Source organism: Saccostrea cucullata, unplaced genomic scaffold, assembly GCF_032062105.1.
Source record: "Saccostrea cucullata isolate Sc308-1 unplaced genomic scaffold, CSIRO_AGI_Scuc_v1 ctg57, whole genome shotgun sequence".
NCBI lineage: Eukaryota > Metazoa > Mollusca > Bivalvia > Ostreida > Ostreidae > Saccostrea > Saccostrea cuccullata.
The window spans coordinates 20,626-33,899 of record NW_026938498.1 but is presented as its reverse complement, the minus strand read 5'-3'; the positions used below and the strand labels follow the sequence as shown (position 1 = coordinate 33,899).

Sequence of the window (13,274 nt, the reverse complement as noted above, 5' to 3'; positions counted from 1 at the left end):
TTGTACCGTTCCGGTTTGGAGTTTATAGAGCGCATTTCGTGTTCGTGTTCCTGTTCTGACAGAGCTAGTGGCACGCGGATCGAATGCTGAATGGAAAACGGTTTTTAGTAAAATGAGAAGATTTCGATAAAAAAAGAAAGCATTTCATAAATAACATTTGTGGATATATAACTTCTTAGATTTTCTAATAAATATAGAGGGATAGCTGAAACAAACAGTCTAACTGAAGACATGTAGGTACCTGTAATTACACGTCTGTTCAGTTTAGATCTATGGTTTTACTACGAAGTAAAATTAAGGACGTCGAGTCTCAACTCTTTGTTTCTCGACACCTATATATCTCGACATTTTCCGACTGTCCCGTTAGATGTTTTTTTTTTTTGAAGTTTACCTGTATATTCAAAACAAGCAGTGTAGCTATCATTTTACATTTATCATATACATGATTTATTTAATAAATCATGTATATGATAAATGTGATGTTAATCAAAGTGATACAGTTGTACAATACATTTTGGGATGTGAAAAGTGAAATTCTGATATCAGTGAAATATCTTAAGTTCAGTTCAAGTGAGTGAACTATTGAAATGATTTGCTACATTGGAAATTCAAATTTCTGTCTAGGATTGTTGGAAAAGTTCCTTATGGGAGATGATATTTCAGAAGAAGTTAAGGACCATCAATTTTCGATCTTCTAAAGCTGAAACCCAAGGCAGATACACCTCTGAGGATCTTCAAACATGACCACAAGGATTTGCTAGCTAGTACATGTACTGGATCATTACCTTAAATACCGATGGTGAAAACTGAATCTGAAACTCAAACTGATGTTATAAAAGCACTACACAGGATTACCAAATAATTTAACATTTTCCAGATCATCAAAATTAGAAACATTCTCTGAAATATGGCATTACATAGTCCAGTGTTTTGCTAAAGAAAAAGTGTACAGAGAAGACCAAATCCTACAAGCCATTCCAAGATCAGTGAAGGAGAAGCTGCTAACGTTATCATGTGACTGGGTGTCCTAATGCAACCATTGACACTATCATTCTCAAGATGAACTCTATTTTATTACCGTATATGTGGACATTTTGGAGAGATTCATGATCAAATCTAGTGATTTCTCCTTAAATCTGGTATTTATTTTTCGCGAAAAGTAGTTTTAGAGATTTTATAATGCTCACTTAAGAAGCTATTATAAATAAAACACAATTAACTTTTAGCAATACTCAATTTTAGCGATGTCAGCACCCTCACAAATAATACCAAAATTAAATCCTCGCTAAAATTTCAACTTATACTGTATGCCTCCTTCAAAGAAGGCTTTGCTGCTGTCTCACTGTTGGTTGGTTGGTCCATATAAGTTACTGTTTATTTTCTTTGCTTAGAAATTTGGTAAACGATTTATGATAGGTCAAGTCTTTTTTGGTATAATTGAGCAATTTTTGTCACAGTTATGCCCTTTGGACTTAAAATCTTCAATCATTTACTTTCCTTGTGCACCCAATAATTTATTTCGGTGGGGGGGGTATAAGTGTTTCACAAATATGTCTTGTTTTGATGCAATTGAAAGCAGTCAAAGAGTACATGTACATTCTATATTTGGAAAATTCTACAAGGGCCAAATGAGACTGTATCAGAATAGGGTTGTCAACTTGTTAGCTTAAAAACAGTGTCAAGAAAACAGTGTCAATAAAACAGTCCTCTAATAAGAAGTAATAGCAGTGAAAAAGATGATGACATGCTCTGTCAAGATGCTTCCTGAGAAGCTAAGACTTTGACCTGATTTGAAGGATGCATTAGTATACATACATGACAAATTTCTATCTTTGGGTGAACCAAAATCAGAACTGCGAGCTATTGTAGAGGATCATGATCATCAAAAATAAGCACAAGTTAAAAGAAGTAAGGTTCAAATGTGATTATAGTGCAATACATAGAGACAAGCCCACATCTGAAATGGATGAAGTCACACGAATGTTAAAAGCAAGCTGGCGGCTGAGGTACAACAACTGAAGGATGAGAGATACAGCAGACCACAACAGTTCATTAGAAAAGATAATTGCAGTGGAGATGAAGGGAATTCATATTATGGACAGTCTGCGCCACATCAACTTAAGTTTAGACCTAAAGGACAAGGAACATACTGAGGTCTAGATTCAAAAAGAGGTCAAGGATCATTAAGAGGTCAAAGTTTATACAGAGGTCAAGTAGGAAGTTATGACACACAACAACTCTTCATGGAACACAGAGCCTCAGTAATCACCTAAAAACAATACCAGGACGCACAGGAGAATTAAAGATTAATATCAATGGTGTGGAAGTAATAGGATTCTGTTTGAATTGGCCAAAGTCCAGCAACATGTGAAAGAATAATGGAGGATTGTTTAGAGTATTTACATCTCAACATCAGTGTTACATCTATTTGAATGATTTATGAATATTTTCAAGAACATTTAAAGATGTTTAGAGATTAAGATTAGAAAAGATATTCCAGTACCTCAGGGAAAACAAGTTAAAACTTTCACCTAAGAAGTGTGCTTTTTTCAAGGACAGAGAGAAATACATAGAATGTGGTTTTGAAAGACAGGATAGAACAAGATCTAGATAAGAAAGATAAAGTCCTGAACTGGCTCAGACCAACTAAGGCAGGTGAAGTTTATAGGCTATTACCACTGCTTCATCAGAGATGTTACAAAGATAACAAAGCCATTTAATGACTTGCTTGCTAGTAAGCATATAGATATTGTTATTCAAGCTTGTATGTCAAAATTTAAATGCCTGAGCATATAATGCAAACTGGGAAGCAGTATCTTGTGATGTTTAAATTTTTTCCCCATAGAATTTTAAAATACATTATTTTTTTGCAAAATATACAATTCTGCTAAAAGTTAAAAATAATTTAAGTAAAACAATTAGAATAAAACATTTCATGATAATTTGGATAGTTTTTATTAATCTTATTTTAGGTAAGTGGAAGTGGGGAAAGAGGAGTGAGAGTGGAGAGAGAGAGGAGTGGGAGTGGAGAGAGAGGGAAGTGAGAGTGGAGAGAGAGAGAGAAGTTGGAGTGGGGAGAAAGAGAGAAGTGAGAGTGGAGAGAGAGAGGAGTGAGAGTGGAGAGAGGAGTGGGAGTGGAGAGAGAGAATTGAGAGTGGGGAGAAAGAGGGGAGTGGAGAGGAGTGGGAGTAGAGAGAGAGAGAGGGAGAGAGTGGAGAGAGAGAGAGGAGTGAGAGTGGGGAGAAAGAGGGGAGTGGAGAGAGAGGAATGGGAGGGGAGAGAGAGAGGAATGGGAGTGGAGAGAGAGGGGAATGGGAGTGGAGAGAGAGGAGTGAGAGTGGAGAGAGAGAGAGGGTGGAGTGAGAGTGGAGAGAGAGAGGAGTGGAGTGAGAGTGGAGAGAAAGGAGGAAGAGTGAGAGAGGAGAGGTGTGGAAGTGGAGTGAGAGTGGAGAGAGAGAGAGGGGGTGGAGTGAGAGTGGGGAGAGAGGAGGGAAGTGGAGAGAGAGAGGAGTGGGAGTGGAGAGAGAGAGAGGAGTGGGAGTGGAGAGAGAGAGAGAGGGAGGGAGTGAGAGTGGAGAGAGAGAGAGAGGGTAGAGTGAGAGTGGGGAGAGGAGAGGGGGAGTGGAGAGAGAGAGAGAAAAGGGAGTGGAGAGAGAGAGATGAGATGGGAGTGGAGAGAGAGGAGATTGGGAGTGGAGAGAGAGGAGTGAGAGTGGAGAGAGAGAGAGGGTGGAGTGAGAGAGAGAGGAGTGAGAGTGGAGAGAAAGGAGTGAGAGAGGAGAGGTGTGGAAGTGGAGAGAGAGGAGAGGAGAGAGAGAGGAGTGGGAGTGGAGAGAGAGGAGTGAGAGTGGAGAGAGAGAGAAGTGGAAGTGGAGAAAATGAGAAGTGGGAGTTGAGAGAGAGAGGAGTGAGAGTGGAGAGAAAGAGGAGTGGGAGTGGGGAGAGAAAGGAGCAAAAATGGAGAAAGAGAGAGAAGGGAGTGAGGGGAGTGGGGTGAGGAAAGTGAGAGTGGAGAGAGGAGTGGGAGTGGGAAAGAGTGGAGAGAGAAAGGAGTGAAAGAGAGAGAGAAAAGTGGGAGTGGAGAGAGAGGAGTGGGAATGAAGTGAGTGGGGAGAGAGAATATGGAGTGGGAGTGAGAGAGGAGTGGGAGTGCAGAGAGAGAGAGGATTGAGAGTGGAGAGAGAGGAATGGGAGTGGAGAGAGGAGTGGGTTTTGGAGAGAGGAGTGGTTTTTGGAGAGAGTGGAGAGAGAAAGGAGTGAAAGAGAGAGAGAGGAGTGGGAGTCGAGAGAAAGAGGAGTGGGGAGAGAGGGGTGTGGAGAGAGGAGTGGGAGTGGAGAGAGAGAGAGAAGTGGGGAGAGAGAGGAGTGGGAGTAGGGTGAGAGGGGAGAGAGAGTAGGGAGTTGGAGTGAGAGAGAAGTGGGAGTGGAGAGAGAAGTGAGAGTGGTGAAAGAGAGGAATGGGCGTGGGAGAACGGAAGAGAGAGTTTGGGAGAAAGGGAGAGAGAATAGGAGAGAGCGGGAGTATGGAGAGAGGGAATGAGAGAGGTGGAGAGTGAGTTGAGAGAAAGTTGAAGAGGAGAGAGAGGGAGGGAGGGAGCGAGTGGGGAGAGGATGAGAGTGAAGAGAGAGAGAGCATGTGTGAGGCTAAAAAGAGAGGGGGAAGGGAGAGAGTAAGGGTGGGAGCAAGTGTTGGAGAGAAGAGACAAAGGGATGGAGTTGGGAGACAAAGTGAGAGTCAGAGAGAGTGAGATTTGGAAGAGAGAGAGAGATTGAGGAGAGTAAGAAGGGGAGGGAGACAGGGGAGTGGGGAGCAAGAGAATGGATTTGAGAAAGAGAGCATCTGGAGAGTGTTATGCAGTTGTAGTTTAATTAGAGAGAGTAATAGTGGGGATAAAGGAAGGGAGAGAATGGAGAATGAGGAGTGGGAGTTGGGACAGAGAGTGGGAGTGGAGAAAGTGGGATTTAGTGGAGAGGGAGTGGGATTGAGGGGGAGATGGAGGGAGGATGAGAGTAGGAGTGGCGAGAGAGGGAGTTGGGAGAGAGTTTGGAGAGATTTAGAGAGGGAGTGGAGAGAGAAGGTATTGGAGAGAAAATAGAGTTAAGGGCAGGAGAGAAAAAGTTGGAGAATTGGATGTGGATGAGTTAGAGGCAGGGAGTGGGGAGAAATGGAAATTAGAAGAGAGTAGGAGTTTGAGTGGCGTGAGAGAAATACGGGAGAGGGTTTTGGAGAGAGGGGAAAGGGATACAAAGGGAGTGGAGAGTGAAGAGAGAGAGTTGGAGTGAGGAGACTGTGGGAGTGATAAGAGAGTGAGGAGATAGAGTGGGATTGGGGAAAGAGGAATGGAGGGAGTGAAGAGAGAGAGAGAGAGTTGGAGTGTGGAGGGAGGGAGAGTGGGAGTTAGAAGAGAGTGGGGAGAGAGTAGGAGTGGCAGGAGAGGGAGTACTAAGAGGATTCTGGGAGGGTGAATGACAATAAGTCTTAAAACAGGTCGAGGAAACTACCTTAATGGATATTGTTGCCATTGAGCACAGAGGTGCTCACAGCAAACAATGGTCAAATCCAGTGAATGAGCCGAAAAGCATGATGGTCTACTATGTTTATTTTTACTACAAACACATGGGTCTGGAAAATTTTAGGACGCGATTTCAAATGACTGCAGGAAAGTTAGCTAACAATTTTTTGAAATGTCTTTCTGTAAAATATGATGATTATGTTTTAGATTTCCCATGCTCACATAAACAAAGTCAGTTTTCCTCGTTAAATAGTACTTTGAAATACTCCTCACAAAGTCTTCACCAAGTTTTTAAAACTCCATATATTCGTAATTTTGCCATGTAACTGGTCATTATATGACAATCAACTTCTAAAGATTGCTCAAAACGTTCCATTCTTGGAAACGGAAAATTTACCACTTTAGTGTGCTTCATTGTATAAAGTTTAAGTTGATAAGGCTTCATCGAGCAAATTTTGTAAATTTGAGCATAGAAATTAAAGATTATACATTATTTTAAATAATTCTTTCATAAATCTCAAAATATAATTTCATTATTAAGTTTCTAAGGAACAATTCAAGTTGTCTCTATATTCAACACATCTGAATACTTGTAGCAGCCCACAATGCATTGCGATTCATTTCTCAGTATTCAATGCGCAAGAGCATGTTCTATGAACAGTTTCTAAAACGAGGTAAATTAATACAATCAAGTTGATGAAACAAAAATATAGGCAGTCTCGTTTAAAATCATCAATTTTTAAGTTCTATAGTTGATAAAATGACCTTGTCAGCAAATACAATTTGTCATTAAGTCAAATGCTGACTGACGTTTTTCATACTAATTGTTAGTCCATTATCTGTACATGCACTGAATTGACGACGGATTTTTCGTTATTTTTAGATCAAGACATAGATCACACGGCGGGTGTGACCGGTCAGCAGAGGCTGCTCACTCCTCCATGGCACCTGATTCCACTTCTGATGTTTTGGAGGTTGGTGTTGGTTCTGCTCCTATTGTGTATTGTTTTATGGACTTTTAATCTTAATAAAGCTCATTTTCTCCATATGCTACGTATTTGTATATATGGTAATAGAATAAAAGTTGTGTAATCATGCCTTACATATAGTCAGACTCAGTTGAACCAAAAAGTAAACACAATTTTGTAGGTAAAAATAAATTAAATTTAATTATCTCTAAAAATATCACAGATTAGCTTCTCAATTTCCGGAACATGTAACAGTCATTTAATTCCTGCGGAAAATCTTTCGAATTCTTCTGAACAGTCCAACTTTCTCAGTGGTCTTCGTTTTTCTTTTTTTCTGAAAAAAATACATTTTAAATAAGTCATGCTATTACACAATTTGTTTAAATCAAATTGAAGTATTTGGGAATTCGTACTCACTAAGCAACATGCTCCACAAAGGAACAGCCGCATCAGAGGGTGTTTGGTAAAATACTCGTTTTCTGCGTCAGTTTCCACATTCTTTGATTCCTGGATGTCCGGCGCAATTAGCTGTTACAAAAAAAAGAAATCTTACTATGGATATTTTTAAATGAAAAACACAAAATGCAACCCCTACCCACCAACCCCATCCCATTATGATGTTTGTTCTCACCAAGATTAAAGAAATCATTTCTCATATCGATGGGTAATTGACATGCGTTATTCTGAGGGAAAAAACTTTTTTTACTTACCTCTGTTGACAGAATAGATATTTCTTGGTCAATGATTTCCAGTCCACGGATTTTCCTGTAACAGAAATTAAAATGTGTTCATTTCAAATTTACGATTGTAAGCTATTGAATTACTATAGAATTTGAATTATAGGAAATATTGCAAACTTTTAGTAAGTAAGTAAGAAGTAAGTAAATTATTTATTATAGTGACATGTGTATTGTTACAGTAATACAATATATATTTTACAACGATAAAGGACCTATATGTCACTGTTAATATTTTAACAATTTATATACACAAAGGCGCATAATGAAAATAAGTGATATTAGAATGTTCTTTTTGTGAAGTTCTGGCGAGTTTTAAAAGCATCAAATATAAAGTTTAATGCAGAATGTCTGGGAAATTTACATAAAATATCAGAAAAGAATGTATCATCTAAAGTCGAAGAGTAAGATAGCATAACATGTTTACCTTGTTTGATTATCGGTGCTGCCTGTCACTGTTGTGCCGCTATTGGTGCTGGATGTGGCTGCTGTACCGTTATCGGCGCTGCATGTCGCTGTTGTGCCGCTATCGGTGCTGCATGTCGCTGTTGTGCCTCTACTGACGTTGCATGTGGCTGTTGTACCGCTATTGGTGCTGCATCTAACAGGAATACCATCAAGCAGGATGTTTTGAGGATGTGAGCTCTGTAATAAGTAACAAAAAGGATTATATATGTAAGAACTTTCATCCAGTTAAATTTAAATCTTTACACATCTTTTACCAAAGATTTAAAAACAACATTATCTAACCTGTAATTCTTTGGAATCTGTGGCACCAAATTCTGTCCTCTTTGGCTGTCTATCCCGTTCATCTGATTCTCGAATGCACTGTGCATGGATCTCTCCAACTACAATTCCAGTTTTAGCATCATAGATGTGCACCAGTCTCTTCATGCACTGAATCACAGAATTGTCAATTCGGTACACGGATTCCTCCATTTTCTCAAGGGACGCTTGACTGTTCGCTTCTGCAGCATCTTTATTGTCTTTTTGTCCCAGTTGCAATGGGCGAGAATGTGGACCGAGGTTTGTATCTGCTGCGTCCTCGTATTCTTGGGCTATGTTTGATAAGTCTAGGTCACCGAAGGCTTTGCTTTCCTCCTTTAAAGGAAGAGAAGGTAAAATTAATAACAAAGTGATGACATTATATCATTATGCATATTTTGATGATTATTTTTATTAAGACAAATAATATAAATATAACGATTGTTTCTTATGTATTTAGTATTTATTTGCAATTTATACCTTAGCATTGGTTGCTTCTGCTGTAGAAGAGTTCACGACGTCCACGATTGTCTGGCCTAGATGTACCTGAAGCCCGCAAACATCTCCATTACCCTGAAACTAACGAAATATTTTTTTTCATAATTTTATGAACATAAAAAACGAAACATAAAATAGAGCTATTACATTTTAAAATACATATAAATATTGCATTTCAGAAAGATAACTTTTTACGTAAACACGTAAATATTTCTCTGCAAGGGACCTAGTTGTGTCATTATTTGTGAAATGCGCAGGACATATTTACAATGAAAGATCAAATATTTCAAATGTTTGTATATTGTTGATATACCTTTATATTGATGTTAATTACCTTTAATTTCTCTTCTTTCTCCACAACATCTGCCCAGTTATATGAAAAGGCTAGAATTGCCAGTTTGGCATCCTGAAAACAAAAGAGTTTTTTAATCATTGGCTAATATACCCAATTTAGAGAGTGGGATCAAAACTAAGTTGAAATTTCACATAATTAAAAGTTAAGTTCACCTACCACACTGGTGACGGCTTCCTCTCCGAAATCCAAGAGCTCGCTCTGTAAAATGAAAACGCTGATTAGAAACTAGTTGGAATAAGTACATAGAAGTTTTTCATCAAAGTAGGTTTATTATAGCATCAAGCATTTTAAAAATTTATAAAATGAAAGTTTTCTGAATCAACATTACAATAGTTTTGCTCTCCATTATATAAGAATTAATACTGAATAATGTTTAAAAAATTCGAATAATTTCTACATAATCTCGGAAAAGAAACAGAATACAATAAGTGAAAATCTGAATCCTCCAAAATTAACTAGTATACCCCATTATTATCTCGTAAAATATAGAGTCTAAAGCATAGCATGATTATTTTCTTTTGTATCACTTTACTATTATTTCTAGAGTAACATATTTATTTGCATTTCTTTCCTACCTTATACTCTGCTAGTTCTGTTGTAGAAAATCCTGCTGCTTCAATAGTAGTACTTGTGACGTTTGTCTGGTCTAGATGCTCTTGAGGCACAAGGACATCTCTATTACTCTGAAATTTACAGATTATATTTTTGTGAAATTATGAGAGAGAAAAAAAAAGAGAGAGAGCAGTCTAAAGGTCATATGTTGTACTGCATTCCACAAAAAATTTCTTTAGGTATATTATTTCCGTCAGGAACCTGTATCATAATTTGTAAGTTGTGCAGAATATAAGCAAATAAATAATTAAATATATTCATAATATTTTTAGATAGTCAAATACCCATAATATGTAAATTATTGGTATAGAAAAATACCTTTAACTTCTCCTCTTGTTCAACCACATCAGCCCAGTTGTAAGAGAAAGACAGAATTGCCAATTTGGCATCCTGAAATAAAAGGGTTTTTTTATGACATTGGCTATAATACCCAATTTAGTGAGTGGAATCAAAACTAAGTTGAAATATCATGATATTAAAAGCTAAGTAACCTACCACACTGGTTACAGGGTCTTGTCCGAAATCCAAAATCTCATTCTATAATAAAATGAAAACACGGGTTGAAACTAGTTGGATCCATTACATAAAAAAATTCATCAAAGAAGTTCCTTATTTCTAGAGTATTTTCAAACTTATAAATGGAAGCATTCCAGTGTATCTATTATATTTGATCTTTGACAGTTGATATTGCATGCAATAGAGACATCTTGAATATTTTTTTAGTATTGTAACATTAATTTTCGATGTGGTTCTGGAACTGTAGAGAATACCAGAACTAAAGATGTGATGTAAGCATGAATATTATGACTTATAAACTGGTTTACGGTGAATAAAATATAGATATTAAAGAATAATTGAATTAATTTGTACGTGGATGACGATATTTTTTAAAAATATTCATTGCATGTTCAATATTAAAAATATAAAGTATTTTAATTTGACAAAAACAAATTTCTGATTTTCTGTGGGTATTGTGGGTATTCATCGAAATATTCCTTTAAAATGTATTGCATTTTTACTCATTACATCGTAAGTGAATTCTATTGATGCCATAACAAGAATATTCTTTTTTAAAAAGGAGAGAAATGCATTTGGTATAATTATATGCATATTTGTTCGTGAACAGTCTAACATTGTTCAAAGTTGCTACTTACTTGATTGTGGGTATTCATCGTACTTTTACGCAGAGTTTTCTTTCGATTAGATAACAACACTATTCCGACATTCGTTGCCAATATAAACTAAAGTTTACTGACGTCATAATAGCTATTGTGACGTTGAAAATGTCATGTGATAAAAATCTACTCTAAAATATTATCCCCCTCCACGAATTTTGTTAAAACTCTGCCCACGTTCATGAATTTCACTCAGTATGATACATCTTAATAAGTTATTTCAATTTAGAATCTGTCTATATGTTTTCGCTGTGCCGTTATTAAATTCAATAAAAAAATAATAAACAATTTCAATTTTTAAACACAAGTGAAGATAAGACTAAATTGCTTTTGTGTAAATTTTGAATTTTTTTTCTACGAGTTGCAGAAAGTGTTATTTATTTTTAATGCATATAAATTGTAATTTTTAACTAAACTATGGGCAGTTCAGTGGGCGGCATGAATTCAAAACAAAAGTTTGTATGGAACCCATTGCATCAAAAGTTTTTTTTATTATTATGAAAAGCATTCTGAACATGCATAAATAAAGTTATTGCAACAATCCCCACCCCCTGCTATATTACAGGCAGCATCGACGTTTTGAGATTTATTTAAATAATGTACAATCAAAAAAAGTAGCACGTTCATTTCAATTAAGTCAAAATAGAGGTGTTTTATTGATAGAAGACAGTAAAAAAAAACTCCCCATACCACAACTCACTATATAAAAAAAAAACTTTTAAAAAGTCATATCGAATTTGAAGTAAATTGATTTATCAGCTGCATAGATTTTTTGTTGAATATAAACACGAAAAACTATTTTTTTTTTTACGATAACACAATTTTTTCCGTTTCCCTGAGGTTTTTTCCATTAGACTATTTATTTTATCCCCAAGATAAAACACAATCATTGCATTCACTAGAAAATATGTTTTTATTAATCAAAAATTAATTGGAGAGAATTACATTAAGTATAACCATGAAATTATGCACCTATTTTCTGGACTAACTTTGTTGAAAATTGCTACTCACCTGAGTCTGAATATTCATTTTACATTCAAGCTAAGAATTTTTCCTTTGATGAGATAATGTCAACACTATTCCGACATTCGTTGCCAATACACTGAAGAATCGTGACGTCATAATCGCTATTATGACGTTGCAATTGTCACGTGATACTAGTAATCTGCTAAAGAAAATCAAAGTACTCAGAAGTACAGAGAGCCGTTTTATTTACAACGCAGTAAAAAAAAAAATTTCTTACATGAATCATGTTTATATTCTGATCAAAAAATAATTTTAAAATAAAAGTTAAAGCGAATTCTGAAGTACATGTAATTTGATTTATAATCTGCATAGATTTTTTTGTTAAATATAAACACGAAAACCAGTTTTTTTAATATATAACACAACTTTTTCCCTCTCCTGCTTTACTTCGTATGTGTAGAGAACTACGATAACCCAACCATTGCATTCATCAAAAATCCTTTTATTAATCAAAAATTAATTTGAATTATGAAGTTTTCAAAGTCATTACTATTAATGTTTGTTTTATATAGATAAAATTTCGTTTCATTTTTGTTGCTTTATTTAGCGTTTGTATATTCAAAAGCGGTTGAGAGTAAGAATTATATTTTTGCACGTAACTTTAAAATGGCGACATATGGGGTCAACATCCTGCCTTGAACAGGATCACATAAGCCGGCAATTGCTCTTTGAGCAATAAGCCCGGCTAAAAATATTTTCACAATGTCATGGTTTCTCTTTTTTTTTAATACCATTGGAACGGACATATCACAAAACCTTCGAATTGTGAAGATGAATTTTTTTTTAATATATATCCCAAAATTAAGAACACTCAAATTTCGGGTAATACAAACTGATAAAAACAAACTACATTTTTTCTTGAAGTATTCTTAACATTGTAGGCTTTCCTTCTCATTTCTATATTAAGAAACTGTTCTTTTGTAGATATAATGATACAAATACATGTACTAGAATTTACATTGTGTATTGGCAGTTTTGATTACTAGTATTAATCAAAGGTCAAGTTCGGAGATTTTTGTAAAAAAGGAATTATATATACATAAATGTCTACCGGTCTCAGATGATTAAAATTCCCATATCAATGTTTGAACCAAAATATCGCTTTTGGTCAGTCAACGACCATACTGGATAAAAAATTGAAAATATCTTTTATTTGAAATCCGCATAAAGTCCTTCAAAAATATATATTATTTATGGAAATATTTTCAATGGATTTCTTAAGAATTTCCGATCCGAGTTAGAATTTTTTTTACTTTTCCTTGTTTCTGCAAAATTCCAGGCTGTGTCTCCAACGTCAAAAAAAAAATCTTTAGCTTCATAAAGTCGCTTAGATCTGGATAGTTTAGTTTTCTGTTTACAAAAAAGTAAAACCAAAACAAAGAAAAAACATGTTAGGTATGCTGGATTCCCCGACAAGTGTGTATCTGAATGAAGCAAAATCCTGCCTGCTGATGTCAAACAGTCTAGTATTGAAAGATTTATGGACCCATATTCTGTAGCTGAGTGCTCCAATTCAAAGGATGGTCTTTCCAAATGTAGAATTGAAACAGTTCTACAAAGAAAAAGTTAGGCTTTAAAATACAACAAATATCAATTCTTTCTCTGTACATGTATCACGTTCATAT

General features: G+C 35.9%; 2 protein-coding genes and 1 long non-coding RNA gene across 3 annotated transcripts; 2 read left to right on the top strand and 1 right to left on the bottom strand.

Annotated features, from left to right (window-relative positions):
- Window positions 1–2,766: 2,766 nt before the first annotated feature.
- On the top strand, window positions 2,767–3,997 carry LOC134250490 (octapeptide-repeat protein T2-like). The gene is made up of 3 exons (XM_062732857.1): window positions 2,767–2,788; window positions 2,973–3,464; window positions 3,615–3,997. Exons 1-3 carry the CDS (start codon window positions 2,767–2,769, stop codon window positions 3,995–3,997), a joined length of 897 nt encoding a protein of 298 aa, XP_062588841.1.
- A 190-nt stretch (window positions 3,998–4,187) lies between these two features.
- Window positions 4,188–5,096, top strand: LOC134250458 (octapeptide-repeat protein T2-like). Its single transcript, XM_062732818.1, has 3 exons — window positions 4,188–4,376; window positions 4,575–4,744; window positions 4,859–5,096. Exons 1-3 carry the CDS (start codon window positions 4,188–4,190, stop codon window positions 5,094–5,096), a joined length of 597 nt encoding a protein of 198 aa, XP_062588802.1.
- A 1,821-nt stretch (window positions 5,097–6,917) lies between these two features.
- Window positions 6,918–7,753, bottom strand: LOC134250484 (uncharacterized). The gene is made up of 3 exons (XR_009988508.1): window positions 7,646–7,753; window positions 7,192–7,246; window positions 6,918–7,009 (listed from the first exon to the last, which is right to left on the bottom strand). It is a non-coding gene; the product is annotated as an uncharacterized LOC134250484 (long non-coding RNA).
- Window positions 7,754–13,274: the final 5,521 nt, after the last annotated feature.

Coding starts and splice junctions, on each gene's coding strand:
- LOC134250490 (XM_062732857.1), top strand. CDS start 2,767: ATGTCAAAATTTAAATGCCTGA. Junction 2,789..2,972: donor GTCAAAATTTAAATGCCTGA/GCATATAATGCA, acceptor ATCTTATTTTAG/GTAAGTGGAAGTGGGGAAAG. Junction 3,465..3,614: donor AGTGGAGAGAGAGAGAGGGG/GTGGAGTGAGAG, acceptor TGGGGAGAGGAG/AGGGGGAGTGGAGAGAGAGA.
- LOC134250458 (XM_062732818.1), top strand. CDS start 4,188: ATGGGAGTGGAGAGAGGAGTGGGTTTTGGAGAGAGGAGTGGTTTTTGG. Junction 4,377..4,574: donor GAGAGAGGAGTGGGAGTAGG/GTGAGAGGGGAG, acceptor AGAAAGTTGAAG/AGGAGAGAGAGGGAGGGAGG. Junction 4,745..4,858: donor CAAAGTGAGAGTCAGAGAGA/GTGAGATTTGGA, acceptor AGTGTTATGCAG/TTGTAGTTTAATTAGAGAGA.